General features: G+C 62.8%; 6 protein-coding genes across 6 annotated transcripts in view; 4 read left to right on the forward strand and 2 right to left on the reverse strand.

Moving 5' to 3' along the window:
- Positions 1-1,350, reverse strand: part of PFL1_05073 (uncharacterized protein) — a gene marked incomplete at both ends in the record, with an annotated part of 2,008 nt that extends 658 nt beyond the window's left edge. The window contains 4 exons of the mRNA XM_007882602.1: positions 45-748; positions 830-922; positions 1,018-1,137; positions 1,249-1,350. Coding sequence (XP_007880793.1) covers positions 45-748; positions 830-922; positions 1,018-1,137; positions 1,249-1,350 — 1,019 coding nt within the window. The remainder of the gene's footprint in view (positions 1-44; positions 749-829; positions 923-1,017; positions 1,138-1,248) is intronic.
- A 1,262-nt stretch (positions 1,351-2,612) lies between these two features.
- PFL1_05074 (uncharacterized protein) lies at positions 2,613-5,804 on the forward strand (the record flags this gene model as incomplete). The annotated part of the gene is made up of 1 exon (XM_007882603.1): positions 2,613-5,804. The coding sequence occupies one exon, from the start codon at positions 2,613-2,615 to the stop codon at positions 5,802-5,804; it is 3,192 nt and encodes a 1,063-aa protein (XP_007880794.1).
- A 600-nt stretch (positions 5,805-6,404) lies between these two features.
- Positions 6,405-8,549, forward strand: PFL1_05075 (uncharacterized protein; the record flags this gene model as incomplete). Its single annotated transcript, XM_007882604.1, has 3 exons — positions 6,405-7,271; positions 7,383-8,428; positions 8,525-8,549. 3 exons carry the CDS (start codon positions 6,405-6,407, stop codon positions 8,547-8,549), a joined length of 1,938 nt encoding a protein of 645 aa, XP_007880795.1.
- A 3,207-nt stretch (positions 8,550-11,756) lies between these two features.
- On the forward strand, positions 11,757-13,127 carry PFL1_05076 (uncharacterized protein; the record flags this gene model as incomplete). The annotated part of the gene is made up of 1 exon (XM_007882605.1): positions 11,757-13,127. One exon carries the CDS (start codon positions 11,757-11,759, stop codon positions 13,125-13,127), a length of 1,371 nt encoding a protein of 456 aa, XP_007880796.1.
- Positions 13,128-14,960: 1,833 nt separating this feature from the next.
- On the reverse strand, positions 14,961-19,291 carry PFL1_05077 (uncharacterized protein; the record flags this gene model as incomplete). The annotated part of the gene is made up of 4 exons (XM_007882606.1): positions 14,961-16,069; positions 16,189-16,287; positions 16,379-17,767; positions 17,848-19,291. The coding sequence occupies 4 exons, from the start codon at positions 19,289-19,291 to the stop codon at positions 14,961-14,963; spliced, it is 4,041 nt and encodes a 1,346-aa protein (XP_007880797.1).
- Positions 19,292-20,038: 747 nt separating this feature from the next.
- On the forward strand, positions 20,039-21,437 carry PFL1_05078 (uncharacterized protein; the record flags this gene model as incomplete). Its single annotated transcript, XM_007882607.1, has 4 exons — positions 20,039-20,328; positions 20,438-20,717; positions 20,848-21,231; positions 21,330-21,437. The coding sequence occupies 4 exons, from the start codon at positions 20,039-20,041 to the stop codon at positions 21,435-21,437; spliced, it is 1,062 nt and encodes a 353-aa protein (XP_007880798.1).
- Positions 21,438-21,597: the final 160 nt, after the last annotated feature.

Raw genomic sequence — 21,597 nt, forward strand, 5'->3', positions numbered from 1 at the left:
CCTCGGACACCATCACGTCGGCCCCGATCCCGCTGTGCACCCACGGCGGCAGCGGCGGCGGGATGCCCGCGGCGTGCGACGCGAAATACGGCTGAGACGCCCCCGCCAGCGGGGCCGCGCCCTGGTACCGCCCAGCCCGGCCGGTGGACACCTTGGCGCCAACGAGGCAGTGCTCCTTTGTGTGGTTGAGATGGTGGCCCGTCCGGCCGGTGCGGATCAGCCGCTGCGTCTGGCCCACCTTGATCCATATCAGCTCGTCGATGCGCGTGTAGCCCCAGTGGCCCAGCAGCTCCCGACCCAGCTCCATGGCCCGCCCCGTCGTCCATAGGAACAGCAGCCCTTCGTCCTGCAGCTCCGGCACGGGCATCGCGCGCAGGTCGTCGTCCGACATGGTGCCGTACGGCAGCGACATGTGGATGTCCCAGGGCGGATCGGCGACAATGATGTCAAACTTGCCCAGGATCGAGTAGTCAAAGTTCTTGAGGTCGCAGTCGATCCATTGTGCCGGAAGCTGCTGCTGCTGCTGCTCGCTGGGCGGTCTGATGCGGCCATCGTCGCGAAAGTCACCGTCTTGGGGGTCGTGGTTGCGGATCCAGCACTGCAGCCCCTTTTCGGCAAGCATGCGCGACGGGTGGATCAGCGATGCATCCCTTGCCTCGGCCGAGTCGGGCTCGTACGGGTGCTCTGGCGATGTCTGCCAGGCAAAAGCCTCATGTGGCGGAGAGGCGTCCAGTTCAAAGTGAAGGTACTGCAGGCGGGGGTCGAGCGGCAGGTCGAAAGGTTCAGCACGCGGCGCGGTCAGATCCAGAGCGCCGGAGGGGAGCCGCACCTTGCATGTGGATGTCCGGTGACATGTGTTGAGGTAGCTGCAGTGGCCGTAGGAAGGGTCAGTCTGCGGGTAGAAGACTGGTCTGAAGTGGAGCTGTTTGAGCAGAGGGGTGATTGATCGGCACCCGGATCGTCAATAGTCGTCTCTCTATACGGCCCCCGGGCGCATGCGCTGGGCGGCATGCTCACCTTTTGACAGGGAGGTGGAGCCGAAGTGGATGTCGAGGCGGTCGAGAGCTTGGCCTGATGACACTCTTGTCGGGTGAGGTGGTCGCAGTACTGCTGGAATCGGTTGTCGGTGCTCTTCATCTGCAGCGGAACACCAAGCCGACCGATATGGCGGGGTGAATGGGGGGTTCGAGTGCGCTGCGGCTGTCGGCATCGGTTGCGGTCCGGGCAGGTAGCTAGGGTGGTACTCACGAGCTTGGTGTAGATGCGCTGCTTGGCCGTGGGCCGTGCGAGAAAGGATTCGGTGATGCGGCCGAGGGCCTGCCGGCTACCGATTGAGGTGAGTTGGTCCATGGAGGCTGCGTGGTCCTGCGGCACGACGACGGGACGATGATGGCGGGGAGAGGCCGTACCGAGAGGGCGGTCGGTACGGGATGGTGGTGCCGAGCAAAGGAACCAGAGGGCCACGAGGGGCGAGAGCGGGTTCGGGCGGTCAATGCGCCGCCAAGCTTGCCGACCTCGTTTTTGGCCGACGCGCGCCCGTCGTGCTTTGCCTGCCTGCCTAGCCCTGGCAGTCGACGCTGGCACCAAGCACCTCTGCCCTCGTCTCTCGACACCACCAAGATGAACCACGACGACTCACGGTCATTCTACCGAACCTCTTGTGTGCTAGAATGTAACTAAAGTACAGTCGACCTTTGACCGCCATGTTTAGCTCTCAGCAGATCATGCCCAACTTGACCAACCATGGCCGCGGCTGCTGCCTGTCCCCCTAAGACCTGTCTGGCCCTGACAACTGCCGCGGATACGAATCGCGAGAGAGGCAGGCATGCATCGCCATTGCCGGCCACCTCTTTGTTGACCCCATACGTCGGCCTCTGCCTGCCCATCATCTGCTCCGCCATGAGCCGGTGGCAGCGCTACGTACTTAGCTTGCTGCTTGCTTGGGCCTCAGATCCGCGGTGCCCCGCAAGACCCTCACTTCGCTTCGCCTCGGGTTGCCGCTTGGCGTGGGGGAGACGATGATCCGTTGCCGAGGTCCTCGCCTTGCAAGCAAGCAAGACAGGCAGGCCGGCAGCTCCGTGCGTGCCTTTTGCGGCAATCTCGAAACATACAGGGGAGGTGTCATCACGGAAGTCGCCACGCCAGCCCTCGCCTTAGCTTGCTTGGCTTCCCCTCCTGGCCCCAGCCATACGTATCGTCAAAGGGCCGTGGCTGCCGGTCAACCCACCCGCGTATGGACAAGTCCCTCAGCATGGCCCCAATGGCAATTTGCCACGCCCGCCGTATGTCTTGCACCCACAGCATCACCACAGCCGAGCTCTGGTCGTGGTTAGGCGACGATGCCATCCATCTCCGTTCCCCTTCGTCGCCTGCTTGCGGACCCGCTGCGGCTTCCACTGTTGCGGATCAGAGCCGTCGCGCAACATGGCCTGGCCTGACCTGACCTGACCTGACCTCCAACCTCGCGCGGCTGGGACGCCCACCGTCCTCCGGGACATCACGGTTGACCCTCAAACAGCTGCTCGCCATGCCTATAAGAACAGAGCTTGCACAATGGCTCTTTCCCCGTCTCTGTCCCCTTCAGCCACCTTTGCCCCCCTCGAGCAGCAACCATGATGCTGCCACGCCTGCCCGGCATCTCGCTCCTCTCGCTGACCGCAGCGGTAGTTCTCAGCGCAACCCACGCCCGCACCAATGCCGCATCTGCCAAACTCACCGGCCGCCGTGCTCGCAACGACAGCTTCTCCTCGCCAAGGGCTGGCGTACGCTGGCGCCACTGGATCCAGGATGCCTGCCTCGAAGACGCCGCGCTCCAGCGCGACGTCGCTGCAATGGCAGACGTAGGCTCCGAAGGCTTCGAACTCCTCAGCTACCAATCTTACGGCCAGCGAGGCCCCACCCTCCTCGACCCTACTCGATGCTCCTTCGGCAGCGACCACTTCTCCGACGTCTTCGTCGACTACGTCGAGGCCGCACGCCAGCACGGCATGGTCATGGACTGGGCCATGGGCCCCAACCAGGCTGCCGGCGTCCCCGTACCACCGGATCAGGTCGATCGCCCCGGCTTCAACACCGAGCTCGTTCTGGGCATCTCTCAGCCCATTGCGGCCGGATCCAGCAACGCCGCCACGACGCTGCCGGAGCCGCAGATTGTGCCCGTCACGGGCTACGACGGTCTCGTCAACTTCACCGCGCCCATCACCAAGCGCAAGCTCGAGGGTGCCGTAGCAGTCCAGCTTGTGCCGGGCGCCAACCTGAGCGCGCCGGCCTTGCAGGTCGACTGGTCCACATTGGTCGACCTTTCAGGTGCTGCGCAGGACGGCAAGCCGTTCAACTACACTGCCCCCGCCGGCCAAGACAGCGTCATCGTCTCCTTCTACTCTCGCCGTAACGGCTACCCGGAGGCGGTGCCCGGCTTCGACGGAGCGATCCCTGGACAACCGGGCTCCTACGGCTCGTACATTCAAGACCACTTCTCTCTCGCCGGCGCCCAGATCGCCATCGAGGCCAACGAGGACGTCATCCTCAAGAAGGCCGCCAAGGCTCTGGCCAAAGACGGCGTCGGAAAGTCGATCTGGACCGACTCCAACGAGTTCCGCGCACAGCTCTACTGGACCGATCAGGTCCGGGCCGAGTTCGAGAAGGACCACGGCTACCCGATTGCCTACGCTCTTCCCGCGCTCTTCGGCGGCGCCCGTCCCTTCGGCGGGGCCAACACCCCCAAAAAGGTGCTCGACTATGGAGCCACGATCGACTCGGAGCGTTTCCGCAACGATTTCAAGGAGACCCTGACCCGGCTGTACGTAGAGTATGGGCGCCACCTTGCGCAGTGGGCTCGCAAGAGGGGCATGGCCTATTCCGACCAGCCGGCCTACAATTTCCAGCTCGACATCTCCCTCAGCTCGACAGTGGCCGACGTACCCGAGTGCGAGAGCCTCGGCCAACCATCCATCGACCTGATCCGGCAGTTTACCGGAGGCGTCAACCTGGCCCACCGCGACATCCTCTCGTCGGAGATGGGCGCCGGACGATTTGAGGCGTACGAGTTCCGCATGATCCAGCTGTTCCAGGACAGCCGCCTCGCCTTTGCTGGTGGCGTCAACCAGATCATCATCCACGGCCTGCCTTCGAGCACCAACTACGTCCAGACCTCGTGGCCTGGCCTCACGCCGTTTGTCTACGAGTTCTCCGAGATGCACGGCCCGCGGCAGCCGGGCTGGAAGCACTACGGCCAGTACATGGAGATCCTGGCTCGCGAAATGTGGCTGCTCCGCCGTGGCACGCGCAAGCTCGACGTCGTCGTCCTCCGGTACGGGTGGGACCTGCGAGCCGTGCCAGACAAGACTCAAAAGCACGTCGTCTTCGCCACGCCGGCCCTCGAGGAGGCTGGCTACTCATACGACTACGTGAGCGCTCTGGCGCTGCAGGCGACCGCGCCCAAGGTCAAGGACGGAAGGCTGGATCCAGATGGCCCGGCATACAAGGCCCTCGTGCTCAATCGGGCCAGCAACATCACCGTGGCCGGCATCCGCACGGTGCTCGACTACGCACAGGCCGGCCTGCCGGTCGTCGTGCTTGGCGACGCTCCCAGCGACGTGCCCGGTTTCGATGCCAACGGAACTCGCAAAGGCGAGGTGCAAAAGGCGGTGCAGACGCTGCTCGGGCTGAAGAATGTTAAGAGCGTCGCCCAGGAGTCCGAAGTGGCGTCTGCGCTCGCAGAGCTCGACGTCACCCCCTCGGCTGCTTCCAACTCTACCGACGCCGTCGTCTCGGACGCCAGCACGATCAAGAACCCGAACGATCCTCTGGTCGTCTTGAGGAGGCACGACCGCGGCCAGGGCTCAGCCAAGTCGTCGGAACTCTACTACGTGTTCAACTCGGGTGCGCCCCGCCGTTTTAACGTCACATTCGAGGTGCCCTCGGCGAGCAAAGCTCACGGCTTCCTTCTCGACCAGCGTACGGGCACGACCCGGTCCTTGGCGCAGATGGTCCGCGGTCAAGGTGGCGACTCGGTGACGATCAACGGCCTGGAGCTGGCCTCGAACCAGACGGCGATGTTCGCCTTCACCACCGCATCGGTGTTCCAGGATGCTCGTGCTCCCCAGAGGTTGCTCGAGTCCATCGACGGCGACGTTCGGGTGCAGGTGGCGCCTCGGGGTGACAGGATCGAGGCGCAGCTCTTCGGCGAGGGTCAGAGGAGCTACAAGCTCGGCGGCGGCAGTGATAATACGGGAGGGACTCTCGACTTCTCGCTGCACGGCGCCGAAGCGGTCGAGGTCAAGCAATGGGAACTTTCCATTGACGCGTGGGCACCCAGCAGCAACCTGAGCAGTGTCGAGACGGACATCACGCCGCATCCCAACGTCCCACTGCCCAACGGGCTGGTGCCGTGGGACCAGCTCGACGGCCACTACAATACCTCGGGCGTCGGCACGTACACTTCGACCTTTGACTGGGGCTTCGCCGGCAACGACGACACGGTGGGCGCTGAGCTGCGCCAGCCCTTGGTCTACCACACGCAAAAGACGTGGATCAACGACGTGCTCCTCCCGACCTTTGATCCGACGTCGCCGAAGCAGGACGTCTCGAGGTACCTCAAGAAGGGCAGCAACACGATCCGGATTGAAGTGGCGACGCCGCTGCTCAATGCCCTCAACGCGCTCGACGACAACCTCGTCATGAGCGTGGGATACACGCGGGCGCGTAAGCTGGCAGAAGGCAGGGTCAAGCGAGGCCACCAGAGCTACGGCCTTGTCGGGCCAGTCGAGGTGGTGCCATTTGCCAAGGCTTCGATCGCACTGTAGTCGGACGTAGCAGCTTGCCAGACAGAGAAGACTTACGACTGCCCGTTGTGACCGACGAGCCACTAACTCACTCGCCTGCCCGACCCATGAGTATACGTGCGAGTTTCGAGAATGTCCTTGTGATCCCTTCCTTGCCTCGTTCAGCGTTTGATGACGCGTGGTAGGAAGCACGCAACGAGAGGCGGTTGGTGGTGTGGGTGGTAGGAGGGTGGCGGCTGACCAGGCGTGCTGGCGCGGTCCCTCGGGACGCGGGCCCCTCTCACGTCTTTGGCTTGCTCTGAACCGTGCGGCCGGTCAGCGCAGCCCGGTTGGCCGGTGTAGCCGGGGCGGGTGAGCTTGCATCTCGCTCTGTGTAAAGCCTCGCCGCGCCTCGCCTCGTCGGCTGCCTTGCCAGGCCCCGCGTTTCACGCCAGCTGACACTTCCTCGGTGCCCGGATCGGGCCATTCGCCCCCGCCCTGGCTTCCTGACTCTTGCTTCCATCGTCCCCTGCCTTCCTTCCACTATCATTCACCATTCACGATATCCACCATCCACGACCGGCTGTCCGCCAATCATCCTCGACTCTCCGGACGAAAGCGTCTAGCCATCTCGTGCCTGCGATGCAGCAGAATCACGACTCCCTGACCGCCTCGGCGGCGGAGCTCAAGAGGCCCAGCTCATCCACCTCGTCCGTCAGCGACAGTCAAACCCTTTCGCGCACTCGCCAGGCAAGGCACCACTACGCCAGGGCCGCCCGCGCGTTCTTGCAGAAGGATCACCTTACCGCCCTGCTAGAGAGCCAGTATGCCGCCAACGTCCTCGTCGCATCGCCTAATCTCGGCCTAAGTCTCTCGACTGGCAACCTCGCAGATACCGAGGTCGAGCTGGCCCGTCTCAGCGAAAAGCTCGTCATCCTCCGATTCACCGTCCTGACTTCGATCCTCAGCGATGTCGAGCAGCGCAAGACAATCACGTCCAGGCTCTCGCAGCTTGCATCCGGCGATTCGGGCACTGGCACCCCGCTATCGGCCACTTCACCATCTCAGGCTGCCAAGCAGCTTTTCTCGCTGCTCTCCCGCGAACCTGCCAAGTTCATCTCGCACCTGTGGTTCGAGGCCCTGCGCATGTGCTCCCAGACCCACTCCGACGTCGATGTGCCCAGCCTCGAACCGTCGGCCGAGACGCTGCCGCTCGCCGTCGAGCTCCCCGCCTCGGTCGTCTCGGCGGCCATTCTAGCGTCGCTTCGGCTTGACGACATCGATACCCGCGGCTCTGTTGGCACGCAGTCGGCCAGGCTCATCTCGGAGTGGTACCTCGCCGCCTACTCATCCACCGTCGGTCCGCAGGGTCCGACGGAGAGGGCGTCGACCGCCTACGAAAAGGTCGTCGACCTCTACGCGGTCCACATTCTGGCCACCCGGCTCGACGAGTGGGAATATGCGCGCGAATTTGTCGGCTACTCTAGCCTCGAGCAGGACAAGAAGCTGGTGAGTCTCGCCGAGCCAAGCGGGGAAGATCCGCGCTTCTTTTTGCGTGCGATCTTTCTTCTGATGTGTGGGCGCCACTCTTCGTACCCTTGACCTGTCCTGTCTTTGCAGGCTCTGCTCGACCAGCTCGATGTCGCGCATGCCCATGTCCTCTCGAGGCCCGAACGGGAGTCTGAGTTCCAGGCAGCAGCGCAGAAGGCTTACGAGGACGAAAGGGCGAGAAGGGCGGCCGCGGAAAAGGAGGCGGCTAGTGCAAGCAAGGCGGCCCAGGACCTTGTCAAGGGCGTCGGCAGCTTCCTGCGCGGCGACGACGCGAGTGCGACCAAGAAGAGACCCGGCAGCAGTAGCCGACGCTCTGGCCACGGCGATGCGTCCTCTGGCTCCGAGTCGGGCTCGCGCGCCGGTTACTTTTCGTCTTCGCGCGGATCGAGCTCGTCTTCGTCGTCGACCAGCGCCAGCCCGGCCGGGTCGCCGTCAGTTTCCGCTCGATCGGTCGCGGATGATGGCACCGCGGGTCAGGGCGCAGCCGCGAAGCGCAGCGGCTCTGCGCCTCGACCTCGCAGCGGCGTCAGGAGCGCCTCGCACGGCAGCGGCGGCGGAACGGATGGCGAGGCCAGCGATGCCAACGCCTCGGGCCGGCCACGAAGCCATGGTGTCGGCAACAACGGTGCCGGCGACCGTCAGAACAAGGCAAAGGAGCCTGCGGTGGAGGAAAGCTCATACGCCTCGACGCGTGCCCACCTCTCGCGCTACATCGAGAATACGGGCGGTGGTGGGTCGAAGCCGCGCTCGGTCGAGTCAAGCCGCAGATCTGCACCGGCGGCGGCGGGCCTGCTGACGACACTCAAGAGCTTCTTCGACCTTCGCAACGCCCAGTCCCGTTCCTACCTCTTGACGGCCATCGTGATGCTGTTCGTCTTTTACCGCGCAGTGCGTCGGCCGCTGCTGAGCGGTGGAGGAGGAAGTGGCGGGAGATTGGGATCGTCCTCGGCAGCCGGATCGAATGCGGCGGCTGGTAAGGGACGAAGGCAAGAGAGCGCCGCCGCTCGCAATGCCCGCAACCGACTCGTCAATGGCGGTGGCAGTGGCTCGGCATCGACATATGGCCTTGGGCCGGTGATGCTGATCTGGAGGAAGTTGGCGGACACCGTCAGGATGTGAGTTCGAGAACCAGCAGCAACGTCTTTGGCCGGAGATGAGGGCGCCTGCTGACTCGTTCCTTGATGGGTTCCCGTCGCTGGCCAACATCACAGGGGCACGCAGGTGACTTACCTCTAGCTGATACCTATACGGGCAAAGGGGCAGCGAGCGAGAGGCTCGATGGTGGCGGAAGAGGCAATGGTGATACAGTACAAGGAGCTGCCACCAGTAGTACGGCATCTTGCTTGACCGGGCGACCTGCGGCGACCCCGAGGCTCGGGTCGGAATCGATGGAATACCCGTCCGAGGGCCGGCTTGGCATCCTGCGGCTCTTCTCGACTGCCAAGCTGAGGTCGGGACCAGACGTGTTTACATCTCACTCTTCCTCTATGGATCTGCTTTAGAAGATCGACGACGTGCGCACAAAGGGCGGAGATGTGCGACAGGGCGAAACCGAGCCCCTCCCCGTCGTGCGCGCGCTGAATCGGCGTCGATACGCGATCGGGCGGGCGACTCGAGCGAGGCGCGTTGGTCTCGGTATGCGGGCACTCGATGCGCCGAGCTGCAGGCGTTGCCGGGTCAAGTCCGCCCCCCCTTCGCACCTACCTGTTTGGTCCCAGCCTCTTGCGCTTGCTTGCGTCCTCCCCGCAACGTCCTTGACCTAGCCTCTTCTGCCTGTGCTCGCTGTGTCGGGCAGGACAAGGACGGGCTGAACTAGCCGTGCACCTACCTTTGACATTGCTTCATCCTCATTCTTGAAGCGCTATGTGTGTATGTGTTGCCTCGAACTGTTCGAGGCCATTGCTGGCCTGGCAGTCTCAGCCGGTGCAACCCGTCGGGAAAACGTGGTCAAAAATAGACCCCCCGACTGCTCCTGCCCGCCTCGTCGGGCGCCCCTTTCGTCTCGCCGCCGGCGTGCACGCTGCAGCCAGGCGAACCGGAGCGGTAGCAGACAGGCAGGCAGGCACGCGGAAGGCAGGGTTTCGTTGTGCATGCTTTGCTTCGCCAGGGATGCGGCCGACGGCAGCCAGCCCGGCCTACCTGTGGCTGTGAGGCGGGGGCTGCTTGTTGTCGGATTTTCGTGATGCCGAAACGGACCGTGTGCTCACCAGCCCGGCCGGCCGGCCGACTACGTGCTCTAGCTGAACTGCGCGGGGCGGAGTCAGAGGTCGAGGTGGGACGAGCGGACGGGCACATGAACGACGCGGACCGAACCATCATGTCGATCGCCTCTCAGCCTCAGGATCTTGACGCCTCCTCGGCGGGCAATGGGATCAGCATGTGAAGTGCAGACGGATACTTCGTCGTCAACGACTCTCTCTCTCTCTCTCTCTCTCTCTCTCTCTCTCTTTGAACTTCTTCTCCTCAGAGGAACAGGCCGGTAGAGAGAGCATCGTCTCGCTCTTTGTTCCTTCGTTGCCGCAGGTCAGCGTCGTTGTCGTTTGACAAAGCACGCCGCGTGCTGTAGGAACCCGGCCTCTACCTGTGTGTGCGCGAGAGACCACACACGTCGGTGCCCGAGGGCGCTGTGCAACGACGATCCGTGCTGCGCCGCATCGCATCGCATTTCAGCCACTGCACCGCACCGCAGCGCAGCGCACTCAGCAAAGAGCACGAGATAGAGAGAGAGGCGTGGCTGGCATGCCTGCTGGCCGTTGTGGTTTCCTGCCCGCGTCTGCTCGCTCGTCTTTTCCTTTTTTGTCGCGGGGCGCCGCCGCCGCCGCCACCGCCAGCCAGGGCAGGGCCAGGCCACTGCAACCGGTCCGCGCCTGCCTCGTTTATTTGGCCGGGGCAGCTGCGCGGCTCGCAGGTTCAGGTGCACTCGACCCATTGTACAAGTAGACTGTAGTATGGTAGGTCATGCTCGCCATCAATAAGAATCCGCTGGACAAAGCTTGCCAGGGCACCGGCATGAGGAAAGCCGCGATGCCTTTGTATCATCATCTGTTCTGGTCAACTGCTCGTCTGTGGCCGATCGAGAGGCCTGGCGGTACGGCGCGGGCGGGCGGCGGCGGCGGGTGTTTTTCTTTTTTCGAGCCTCGATTCCTGCGAGCGCGCCAGACGGCCAGGGCCCCACGGCCGGCTGGGGGCTGGCGAGCCTGGCCAGGCGGTGGGCGAGCCCGGGTCGCAATTCAGCTGCACGTACGCGCCTGCGCGGGCGCTGTTCGTAGGTAGTGTAGGCGCACCTGCCTCCCTGCTGGTGCTGCTGCCAGCTTTGTCCAGCCAGGCCAGCGCGTGCGAGGTTGCCCGCCTGCCGTCTGCTGCCAGCCGCCTGCCGCTGGCCTGCGTGCTGTTGGCTCGCAGCGCCAGCGACACCGCCCGTGCCGCCCCGCTCGCTCGTTTCCGAGCTGGGTCGATGGGCTCGCCATCGCCCCTCTCTCCTCACCACCGCCATCAACACCGTCCCCACCCCTTTCTCTCTTTCGATATCTCCCATCGTCGCCTTCGCCACCGCCATCAAGCCAGGCGCTTCCGCCGCTCTCGCCATTTCCATCCACGCATCCCCCCCTCTCCTCTCCTCCGCCTCGAACCTCCCCTCTTTGCTTTCTTCCATCGCGCCTCCTCACGTTGTTCCCTCCCGTTCTCGGCCCGCTTCCGCCTTTGCCATCCACAGAACGCTGCGCCCACGGACTCGGCTTGATCCTTCCGACCGTTCAGCCTAGGACCCCTGCTGCTCTCTCACCACGCTCCTTGTACTTCGCCTTCGACCAGCAGCCCCTTGTCACCCTCGCCCGCAGCCTTCGACTGGGTCGACTTCTGCGGCGTTTCGACCGTCCAACACAGTCGCAGCGTCGCAACCCCTGTCAACTCTCAGCTCCATCCCACCCTCCGCTTTGCTGCGATACCTCCCCCCGCGAGCCCCAAGGAGTCGCCTCTGGCTCGATCACATTCCTTTATATATCCTTCTTTCGCAACGACGGCAGCCGTCCTTCCCACTCGCCGGACCCTTCGCCTCGACCAAAATAGTATTCCAGTGCAACCAGGTGACGGCAGACTCTTGCCAGTACCGCTTCGACAAGGTCGGCCGCATCGCCCTCCGGCCGTCTGCATCCTTTGCTGGCCGTGTCGAAGGTCTCCAGGCCAACAGCCCAATCCATCGCACCAAACCCTGGCGCCAGGTCTACCAGGGACCCGATTGACGAGCTCAAGAGCTTAGCCTCGCTGTGCTCGCAGCTTACGCTCGAATTCTCGCGGACCTGGTAGCTCTGTGCAATTCGAGAGCTCGCCTCAAGACCAGTCTACCCCACTGGCCAACCGCAAGCTTGCCAGCCCTTGTAGGCCAGAGCAAGCCTGTTTAAAGACCACAACGCTACCGCTCATCACAGAGACGTTCGACCGATCGCCATGATGCTTGAAGCAGGCCTACCACGGCGCTTTGTCAAGCATGTCATCCGTCAGGCTCCTCCGCCGTCCGTCCAAGAACCTCTTGAGCCGGTGATCACCGAGACGCGCAGCTTCGTCAAGCGGGCGGACCTCTTTAACACGGCAAATCGTTCCGGTATCCAGCCGATCGATGTCATCATCGTCCTGGGCGGTCTGATCGCCATCTTCATATTGCTCGTGTTGATATCGGGCATCTGCAAGGTTGTCAACCGACCGCGATCTGAGGCACGGCATCGCGCTAATCCGCAGGCCATGTTCAAGCCCTCGGCTGCCGGATACGGCGCTCGCGGCATCGGTGATACCGTCCCGCTGGATGCTCCCGCCACGAACCTGTTAGGAGCGGCGTCTCCGATGGGTATGGGTGGCAACAGTCATTACGGCGATTCTTCGGCGGACCTTTCGCTCGATACGCCGCCCAGAAGCATCAAGACCCATACGCGAGGCAAGAGCAGCGGCGTCAACTTCCCCGGCCCTCCTGCCGCTTTCCGCAGAGGCGCACAGCCGCAGCACCCTCACCTCGAGAATCAGACTTCGCTGGATGCGCCGATTGCGGGCCCAAGTTTCTCATCGGCCGCTCCCGATGGCTCTGGCTTCCGCCCGGGGCAGCGATTCGACTACGGTCAGCTCAGCGACGGCCTGCCGCGGGGGCCTTCGGGGAATCCGAACGGTTATGCTCCACGGCAGCCCAGCCTGCGTCAGGGCAAGGCGGCCAACTCGGGCCCACCGCCAGCCCTCAGCCGGTCGAGGTCTGGACGCTACGCCCAAGGATCCGACCCGACACGACGCAGCCGGATTGACAGCGTCGGACCTGGCACGTACCGGAAGTCGATGTTCTTGCATGAGGATCCTTCCGGCGACTTGCATCGGGTACCGACCAATGGCGAGGGTCCGTCCTCGGCAGGCGGCGGGCTGCGCCGGGTGGAGAGCATCGGCAAGGGCGATGCGCGACGCCGTAGCAACTTCATGGGCGGCGGCGTCCGCGGTCAGTCCATCTACGGCAACAGCGGCGCAGCTCTGGCCCCGCTCGACATCCGATCAGCTCGCGAGGACGGCTGGGGTTCCGGTCAGCGATCTCCCGGCTTATCGACGCCCGGAGCAGTCACTCCGTCAGATATGGGTCCGCTTGGTCCCCGAGGATATGGCGGCGGTGCTGGCCACGAATACCTGGATGCGAGCGCCAACGGCTCGTACCCCGCCCCTTCGTCGTACAGCTCAATGCAGGCTGGGTACTCGGGCATCGGAGGGTCTGCCCTGAGCAGCAACTTCCCTGGAGGCCAATTCCAGGCGATCGAGGGCGTCGGCAGTGGCGGCGGAGGCAGACGCATCATCTGAGGTCAACCTCGCAGGGCATCGCCTCGCCTCGCCAGGCAGGCCTCACACGCCTGGGGAACGGCTTTTGCGTCCTCTTACACCGGCTCCTCGTCTTTCTGGAAGTGCGACAGCTCCACCATGGACGACACCATTGCTCGATCCTCGGCCTTCTCCCGGCCTGCTATACCCACATCGCCACTTGAGCAATGTCGCGTGGACGTGCAAGCTCGTTCCCCAGCGCAATTAGTAACGGTTGCTGGTCCTCCGTTGTTTTATCAAATCGCCGCAGCGTCGAGCGCCGGCACCCTAGAGCACAGCGGTCAGGATCCACGCAGCTCTGCCCGTCCCTGCCCTCTGCATCACGTCGGGCCGTCCTCGGTTCGCCTCTCACACCTCGCCGCGCTCCTCCAGCATCCCACCGCACCAGGTCCTCCATTCGCACACGCAGGCCACACCACACTCCAATGCATACGCACGCTCGCACCTCGTCGGTAGCACACACTCGTTTGCCCACGGCTGACCGGCCTGCGCAGTAATGTCTGCCCGCGCCCTCGCCAACACCCCACTCAGCGCGGCCTCTTTGTATTTGTCTTCACCGTCCCGTCCCTCTACCGTCCCCTCGTCGCCCCTGTCGTTGTGTCCGTACTGCGTTGCATTGTCCAAAACCCTTGCCTTGACAGTCAGCAGATGTGGGTTTATGCCCTCCTCGTCCGACGATCCGGCCAGATCCCGTCAGGATACCACTTAGCATCACAAGAGACCAGTGTGTATGGCGAAGCGTGCCCGACTGCCGCTGGCCTCAAAGACCAGAAAGTAGGGCTAGTAGATGGTCCTACCAAGGTGGCCTTGAAGGTGCTTTGGCGGAATTCTATGCCGACCTTGACGGGGCCGCCGCCGAGATGCCGCTAAGGCCAGCTCGGACGGCCTCTTGGCGGATGTGACCCCCAAGGTAGGCATAGAAACCCGCCAAGATGGCCTCCAACGTCGTCGGCACTTCCGATAGCCTTCCTGCCCTCTCCGCAACTTCGGCAGCACACCAGAGGAGCACCCTCGGCTGAACTTGGGGCAGTGCGTGTCTCTGACGACCGTCCAGGCTCAGCGGCAGGGGATCTAAACCCACCTCGCCCATCCTACTCCTTTCCCTCCCCCCATCATCTCCCATCTCCTCACCTTGGCCCCTCCGGTCATCGGCTCATCGTCCTTTGTGGTACGTATCGCTTCCCACGCTGACTTCATCTTCCCGCACAAAGCCGCAACCTGCTGATGCTGCCGACCTTTCCATGCTCACCCTTTCTCCTCGCTGCGTCCCTTTTCTCTCAGCCAGAAATTAATTTGCGTACTTGCTTGGCTGTCGTGTAGATGCCGTATGTATATAGGTTGGTGATCTGCTGCGAGGAAAATGCAGCTTTGTGCCGCGCTTGATGGGAAGCGGCAGCATGGCCCGAACGTATCCGAGGTTGCATTGGCGTACCTCTCCCGCCAAGCTCTACCTGGCTGGCTCCGCCAAGGTGCCGCCAAAGGATCCATAGCGTGCGTCATGGCCGTCCAGGTATCTGCCAAGCTAGCCGTGGCCGATGGAGCCAAGCAAGAGCCGTATTCTTCATGCTTTGAGTGCATGGTGCACCCGATCTCCCCTCGCTGCGCTCACAGAGCCGCCCGCTACCAAAAGACGTACGAAGATGAGATTAGTTGCCTGACGTGCGGAGGGGAGAAACAGCATGGGCTAGGACAATGTTTGACGGACAACAGCTCCAGGCCGACATCCTTTGGCCCGAGCTATCTCTCGATGGTCTCAACGCTGGCCGGCCGGGCGGGATGCGGACGCTCGAGGGAGCCTGACTCTTTCGACCTGCACTACGCATCCCCATCTTCGTCTGAATCGACCACAATCCTGCGCCGCTTGACGAGAGACTGCAAAGACTCCCTCGCGTTCTGGTCCTGTGCCTCGTCGTCGTCGTCGCCGCCGTCGTGAGCGTTGAGAAGGTTGAAGACGCGCGAAGAGGGCCGCAGCGTCTGATCCTGCTCGTTGGGCAGCGGCGTCGCATCGTCCTCGTCGTCGCTGCCGAGAAAGAGGCCGCGTTTTGATCCTGACTTGGAGCGCGCCACGACCGGAGAGCGCGATACCGCAGCAACGTCGTGGTCCTCGTCGTCACCGTTGATACCGTCGAGGTCTGACATCGGGTCGTCGTTGACTTCGTCCTGCCGTGCCGTGGGGCCGCGGTTGGGTGCCTCGGGTCCCACCGCCATCTCCTCGGCCTCGTCATGCTCGTCGAGATCGAGGAACAGCGCTCGCTTCCTTTGCTGCCGAAGCGCATCTAGGCTCTGCCTCTTGTCCTTCCTCCTCCTTTGCGCCGTGTCCATCATCTCTTCGGTGTCCTGCTCCTGCTCGCCGTCCTGGTGTCGATCCATGTTCTCACCGGCGTCCGAAGCTTGCGCACCGGAACTCGTCGGTGGAGTATCCACCTTCCGGATATTCCCGCGTCTGGCCATCGACGAGAAGGATCCCGCCGAACCGACGTCCTGCTCCTCGTCCGAGTCTCCGTCGGCATCGTTCCCCTCGCTCCCGCCGTGCAAAGCCATTGCAAACTCCAGTTCTTCGTCGCTATCCTCGATGAAGTTATCGCCGTTCCACTTCTTCTGCGACGGCGCCGCAGGACGGCGTTTCTTGGCTTTCGTGGCCACCTTCTTCTTCCTCTTCTTGCCGCTGGTAGCCTCGCCGTCGGTAGACGAATCGTCATCGTCGTCGTCGTTGTCGTCGTCATCGGACGACGACTCGGAAAAGTTCGAGGTGATGTGGGTGCTTGTTCGTGGCTTGAGCTTACGTTGCACCAGCTTCGACAGCTCGATCCCGCCTCCCGGCCGGAATGGTGCGCGCAGGTACTCTTCGATCAACGAGATCCGCTCGTCAAGTTGAGCAGGCAGAAGGCGTGAAGGGATGATCCAGCGCCAGTGCAGCATCACTTCTGTCGATGCGGATTGGTCCGGAGATACCGACGGATCAAGGCCGAGGGCATAAACTTGGGTGCGCGTCAGCAAACGTGATCTAGATCGGCGGTGCCACATCGCACATGAGTGCACTTACCTTCTTTGCTTTCCATTCCGACGAGACGGCATAGGAGCTTGAGCTCTGGCAGGATCGAGGCGTCTAGTCGTACCTCTTCTTTGCCGCCGTACGCCAGCTCTGTTTATCGCGAGGAAGAGAAGCCAAGGGGGCATCAGTCGCTGAGCGTCGTTACGCCAGGTCCTTGACCTGCAATAGCCAGCCGACTTACCGAAGTCCTGCATCTTGTCCGCCGCTGTCTCGTTGCTGTCCAGACGAACGGAGGCGACGTGTTCTCTGTCTGCATCGCCGTTCTGTTCGACCTCGTTTGGCGTCGGCGCTCGATCGCGCGACTGCTCGTTGAGCATAATCTCTGCCCGCTGTGCGCTGGCCATTTCCAGGCCTGATTTTACCCAGAGCACCGCCTCCATCTTCTCCTTTTGCAGCAGCAGGCCGACGGCGATGCCGATTTGCTCCGAGAAACTGTGCCCATCGCGCACCTTGATCTCGGCTGGAACCCTCGGCTCCTTGGCAGGCTTAGGCATCCGCTTGCCCGTCTCGTAAAGCGTCTGCTCCTCGATGTCGAGCTTGCTGAACTTCCGCAGGATGTAGTCCATGAACTTGCGCAGATCCTTGACGGGTCCGGGCGCCCTTGGCTCCAGCGCAGCGAGCGTGGGACCAGTTAGGAGCGTGCGGAAGACGGCTCGGCAGTCGCCGACAAAGAACTGGCGGTAGTCGGCCGCCTTGACGGCGATCCGATGCATGACGGCCACCACCTTGCCCAGCTGTTCTTCGGGATCGGTGAACTCCTTCCAGCGCAAAAGGTACATGATGCACGCGCCTGCCAGCTGCCGCGTCGCCAGCTTCTTCTGGAAGTCATTGAAGCGGAATTCGCGCTCCGTTTGCGTGTCCTTTGCCCGTTCGCGGACCTGAGTCGCCTCGTCCTCTTGGCCGTCAAGTTCTCCTTCCTGCCTCGATTTGCGTACCTGTTTGCGGGCCCGGACGTACATGTGCTCGCGGTTGGACGAGTAGCGCTCGAGCATCTTGGGCATGATGTGAGCGAAGGTGAGGATCGCGTCGAGGCAGGCAAAGCTCTGCCGACTGTAGGCCCGCATGATTGTGTGGCATGCGTCGAGGGTCTCGTTGAGGTAGTAGAGGGTGGCCTGGAGGCCGTCGGCAACGTCACGCTCCGTCTCGCTACGGCTGCGAGACATCTTATCAACTAGCCGGAGCAGAACCGTCCAGAGCTGAACGGCCGAGACGAATTCGAGCCAGGCGCGACTCTCTTGTGCCTCGACCGAGCGCACCAGCACCATCTTGAACGACCACGGTTCCAGCCAGCCGGCAACATACGAGAACGGCCATTCTTCTGGCACGGATCCCGCATTGGCGTTCTGTGTGCCCTCGGCAGCAACGGCGGCTTCCACATTCACGGCACGCTGCTTGCCCTTCGCTTTACAGGACGCATCGGCGGACTGCCGTGCCTCGCTGGCCGACTTGCGGAGAAAGAAATATTCCAGGAAGAAGGCGCCAAGCTGCATCACCCGGATCCTTGCGAGATCGAGATCGCCCATCTTGTCCCTCTCGGAACGAATGTCCTGCAGGACCGAACGGGTGAGCGCTGCGATCGCGATGCGTAGGCATGAGGGCATCAGCGAGATCTTCTGGCTAAGCGCGACCGGCCAGGGCACCTTTACTCACTCTCGAAGCCAGTTTCCATAAATCGATCGGCCCAGCTTTGCAGCACGACTGCAGCCTGTGCGGTCCAGGCCGACTTCAGCTTGGGCGCTCCAACTTCTCTGGCCGCCTTGCGCCGCTTGACGCGCCTTTTTGCCTTTGCCAGATTCTCCTCCGTGAGCTGGGCAACCGACTTTTTAAGTGCGGACTGCGATCGAGCCACCCGTCGATTGCCGTCGGGGCCGACAAAGTTGATCGTAGTGCCGAAGCGTGAATGACGTGTAGCGCCGGAGGTCAGGATGGCGGCCCTCTTTTGGCTGGCCTCTGCGGCGAGGACGGAGGAGAGAGCCGAGGAGGTAGCTCGAGCTGCCGGGGGGCCGCCGCCAAAGCCGCTGTTGATGCTGCTGCCGTTGCTGTTGCGCTGATCCTCACGGCTCTTTGCGTCTGTGGTGGGAAGGCTGTCGGCGAGCGCCTTTGGGCTAGTGCCGACGAAGATCTGGTAGATGCATTCGCTCGTGACGGCGTTCCACTGGTTGAACTCGCGGGTGTCGGCGCTGCTGGCAAGCATGAGGAGCGTGTCGAGGACGTGGGCATCGTTCATGGCGCAGACGAGGGAGCTCTGGAGGTGTGCGTTGGCGAGGAGGTCTGTGCTGCTGAGGGTGGTGGCGATGGGGTCTCGGATGGTGAGGAGGTTGCGGAAGAAGTGGAGACACATGCCGATGACGCCGACGTCTCTCTCGCTGCGGTCGATTCTGGGCTTGGAGAGGGCGGGAAGGAGGATGTGGCGGAGAATTAGGGGGATGACGGAGCGCTGGGCTCCGGCGTCGGTCGATGTCTGGCGGAGGATCGAGGACTTGTACTGGACCTGGGCCTTTTCGAGCTCTGGCAGGCTGATGACGTGTTCCGCGTCGTCTTCCTTTGTGACTGCGTCGTGGATCTCGGCCATGGCGTCGATGGGCCAGGTCATTGCTGTGAGGAGGTCGGTGCAGGCGAGTGCGACCTTGTCGCTGTTTGCGCCCTTGCCTGCGGTATGGAGCAGGATGGGAATGAGGTCGTTGTGGAGGACGTTTACCTGGGCGAATACGCGTGCGATTGCCCTGGAAGGGTCGGTGTCGTCCTGGCGCCAGAGCCTTCGGAGGTCGCGCAGGCAGGCGAGGCAGTCGTCGCCGAGCTTGTAGACGGAGCGGAAGCGTCCGCGGCTGTCTTGTTCCTCTTCGTACCCGCCGAGGGCCGAGCAGATGCTGAGGATGGGCACCCTGAGCTGTTCGAGCCTTTGTGCATCGTCAAGAGCGTCAGCGTGTTGTGCGCCGTCGTCGTCGTAGTCACTGCCGTTGCGGATGTGACTGGTGTGCGTTGGCGTTGCTCCGCCGCCATGGGAATAGGAAGAGGAAGCATCGGAGTCGGACGCCTCGAGGTCGTACTGCTCGAGGAGCTCGAGGTCGTCGGAGTAGTCGTCTTCCGCGGCCATGGTGGGCTTTGGGAAGCGGGAGAGAGGGGAGGGGATATGTCTCTGGCCAGGAATGCGCCAGAGGGACGCGGCGGGTGCGGTCAAACCAGGGGGTTGCGGCTCGTGGTTGTGCAGGGGTGAGGTATCTATCGGTGCGGTATGCAGTGGAAAGGGGAAGGCAGTGCGTTGCTTGTGGCGGCGAGACGAAGGCGCGGCGTCTGAAGGTGATCGCGTCTGGATGGACGAGAAAGGGGCCAAGGAGATGGAGAAAGAGCGAGCTGTGGTGGCCCAGCGGAGGGAGGGGCCATGGCCGCTTGGCTTGGAACCAACACATATGCCTGGCCTGGCTCTGGCCGCTGCGCGTGCGCGTCTGCCTTTCAACTTTTCGCGACGCGCTCTCGACCCTGGCAGGAAGGCTGGCCAGGCCTGCGCCTTTGCCTGGCTGAGTTTGCCTGCCTACTAACCTCCCGTGTGCTAACTTACGGGCTGATTTTGCTCCACACAAGAGAGTCCTGTAGAAGTCGAGCAGAGTTGAGTAGTGATAGGCAGACGCCCTGGCCCCTGCGCAGCCACCATCGACCACCTTCTTCGGCTCTTTTCCTCCCCCCTCCCCTCCTCTATCTCTCCCAGAGTCTCTCTTTCTCCCAGCACCGATCCTGCCACCTGCGACGCTGACCACTCCTCTCTTGCTATTCCCTCGCGCAGCGCCACCATACCCACGTACCCGCCCGTCCTCTCCGCCCTCACCACGCCGCGCTGCTGCCCGCCATGCTCTTCGTCGACAAGCACCGCCCAAAGACGCTCAACGAGCTCCACTACCATCCCGACCTCTCCCAGCGCCTCACCTCGCTCGCAGAACACGAAGACTTCCCCCACCTCCTCTTCTACGGCCCCTCTGGCGCAGGAAAAAAGACTCGCATCACCGCACTCCTCCGTCAGCTCTACGGCCCGGGCACCTACAAGCTCAAGATCGACCAGAGAGTCTTTCTCAACCCATCAAAGAGGAAAATTGACGTAAACATCGTCAGCAGCAACTACCACATTGAACTAACCCCGAGGTGAGTCAAAGTCGAGGGAGTTGCCCTTGGCCCGGTGGCACGGCTCAGCCAACATTTCCCTACCCGCCACTGCCACCGCCACTGCCACTGCCACCCTCGGCCTGCGCAGCGATGCCGGCAACTATGATCGCCTCGTCATCCAGGACATCCTCAAGGAGATCGCGCAAACTCAGCAGGTCGATCTCAACGCAAAGCACCGCTTCAAGGTCGTCGTCATCAACGAGGCGGATTCCCTCTCCAGGGACGCCCAGTCCGCCCTCCGAAGGACCATGGAAAAGTACATGGGCAACCTCCGCCTCATTCTCTGCGCCAACAGCACCAGCAAAATCATCGCCCCCATCCGTTCCCGCTGCCTCCTCATGCGCGTAGGCGCACCAACAGATCAAGAAGTAAGCAATCGGCTCGCTCGCCGCCGAGGCCATTTCTCAACTGCCAGACTGGCGAATCCGCCCACCCGCTGACGAACCTTTCGCGTGCTGCCCTACTTGTCCTACCCGTCTCGCACCCGCCGCGCATCAGATGACGACCGTGCTTCAGCACGTGGCCAGGAAGGAGAAGTTCACTCTGCCTTCGGACACGGCGGCGGACATTTGCGCCGATGCCGCCGGCAACCTGCGCAAAGCCATCTTGATCCTCGAAGCGCTGCGTATGCAGTCGCCCGAGCTCGATTCGGCCTCGCTGTCGATTGCGAAGCCAGACTGGGAAGTCTACGCACACAAGACGGCGGACCTGATCCTGTCCGACCCGTCGCCTGCAAAGCTGCTCGAGGTGCGCGGCAAGCTCTACGAGCTGCTCGTCCACGCCATCCCCGCCACCGTCATCATCAAGACCATTACCGACAGGCTCGTCGTCCGTCTTGACGAGAGTCTGCGAGCCGCCGTCGTCGAAAAGGCTGCCTTTTACGTGAGACAAGATACCCTGAACAGTGTCGTACGCAGTGTTGCGGAAGGCTGATGCTCGTAGCTTGATACCCCAACGTCTGTCATGGCTCCCGACCACAGGAGCTGAGATGCAGGACAGGCTCGAAGGTGATCTTCCACCTCGAGGCCTTTGTCGCCCAAGTGATGCACATGCAAAAGTCCTTTTTGCTCAACATGGAATGGGACTAGCCACGGCGTGTTTCCCGCCGCCTTCTGATCCAGCCGCGCTGGCTTCGTTCTCGTCGCGACTGTTCTCATCCAGCTTGAGCTGGTTGCACCCAGGATCCTCACACTGTACTCTAGCCCACGCCCTGATCCACATCTGCGCAAGCATCGTCTCCGCGATCCG

Source organism: Pseudozyma flocculosa, assembly GCF_000417875.1.
Source record: "Pseudozyma flocculosa PF-1 unplaced genomic scaffold scaffold00017, whole genome shotgun sequence".
Classification (NCBI taxonomy): Eukaryota; Fungi; Basidiomycota; class Ustilaginomycetes; order Ustilaginales; family Ustilaginaceae; genus Pseudozyma; species Pseudozyma flocculosa.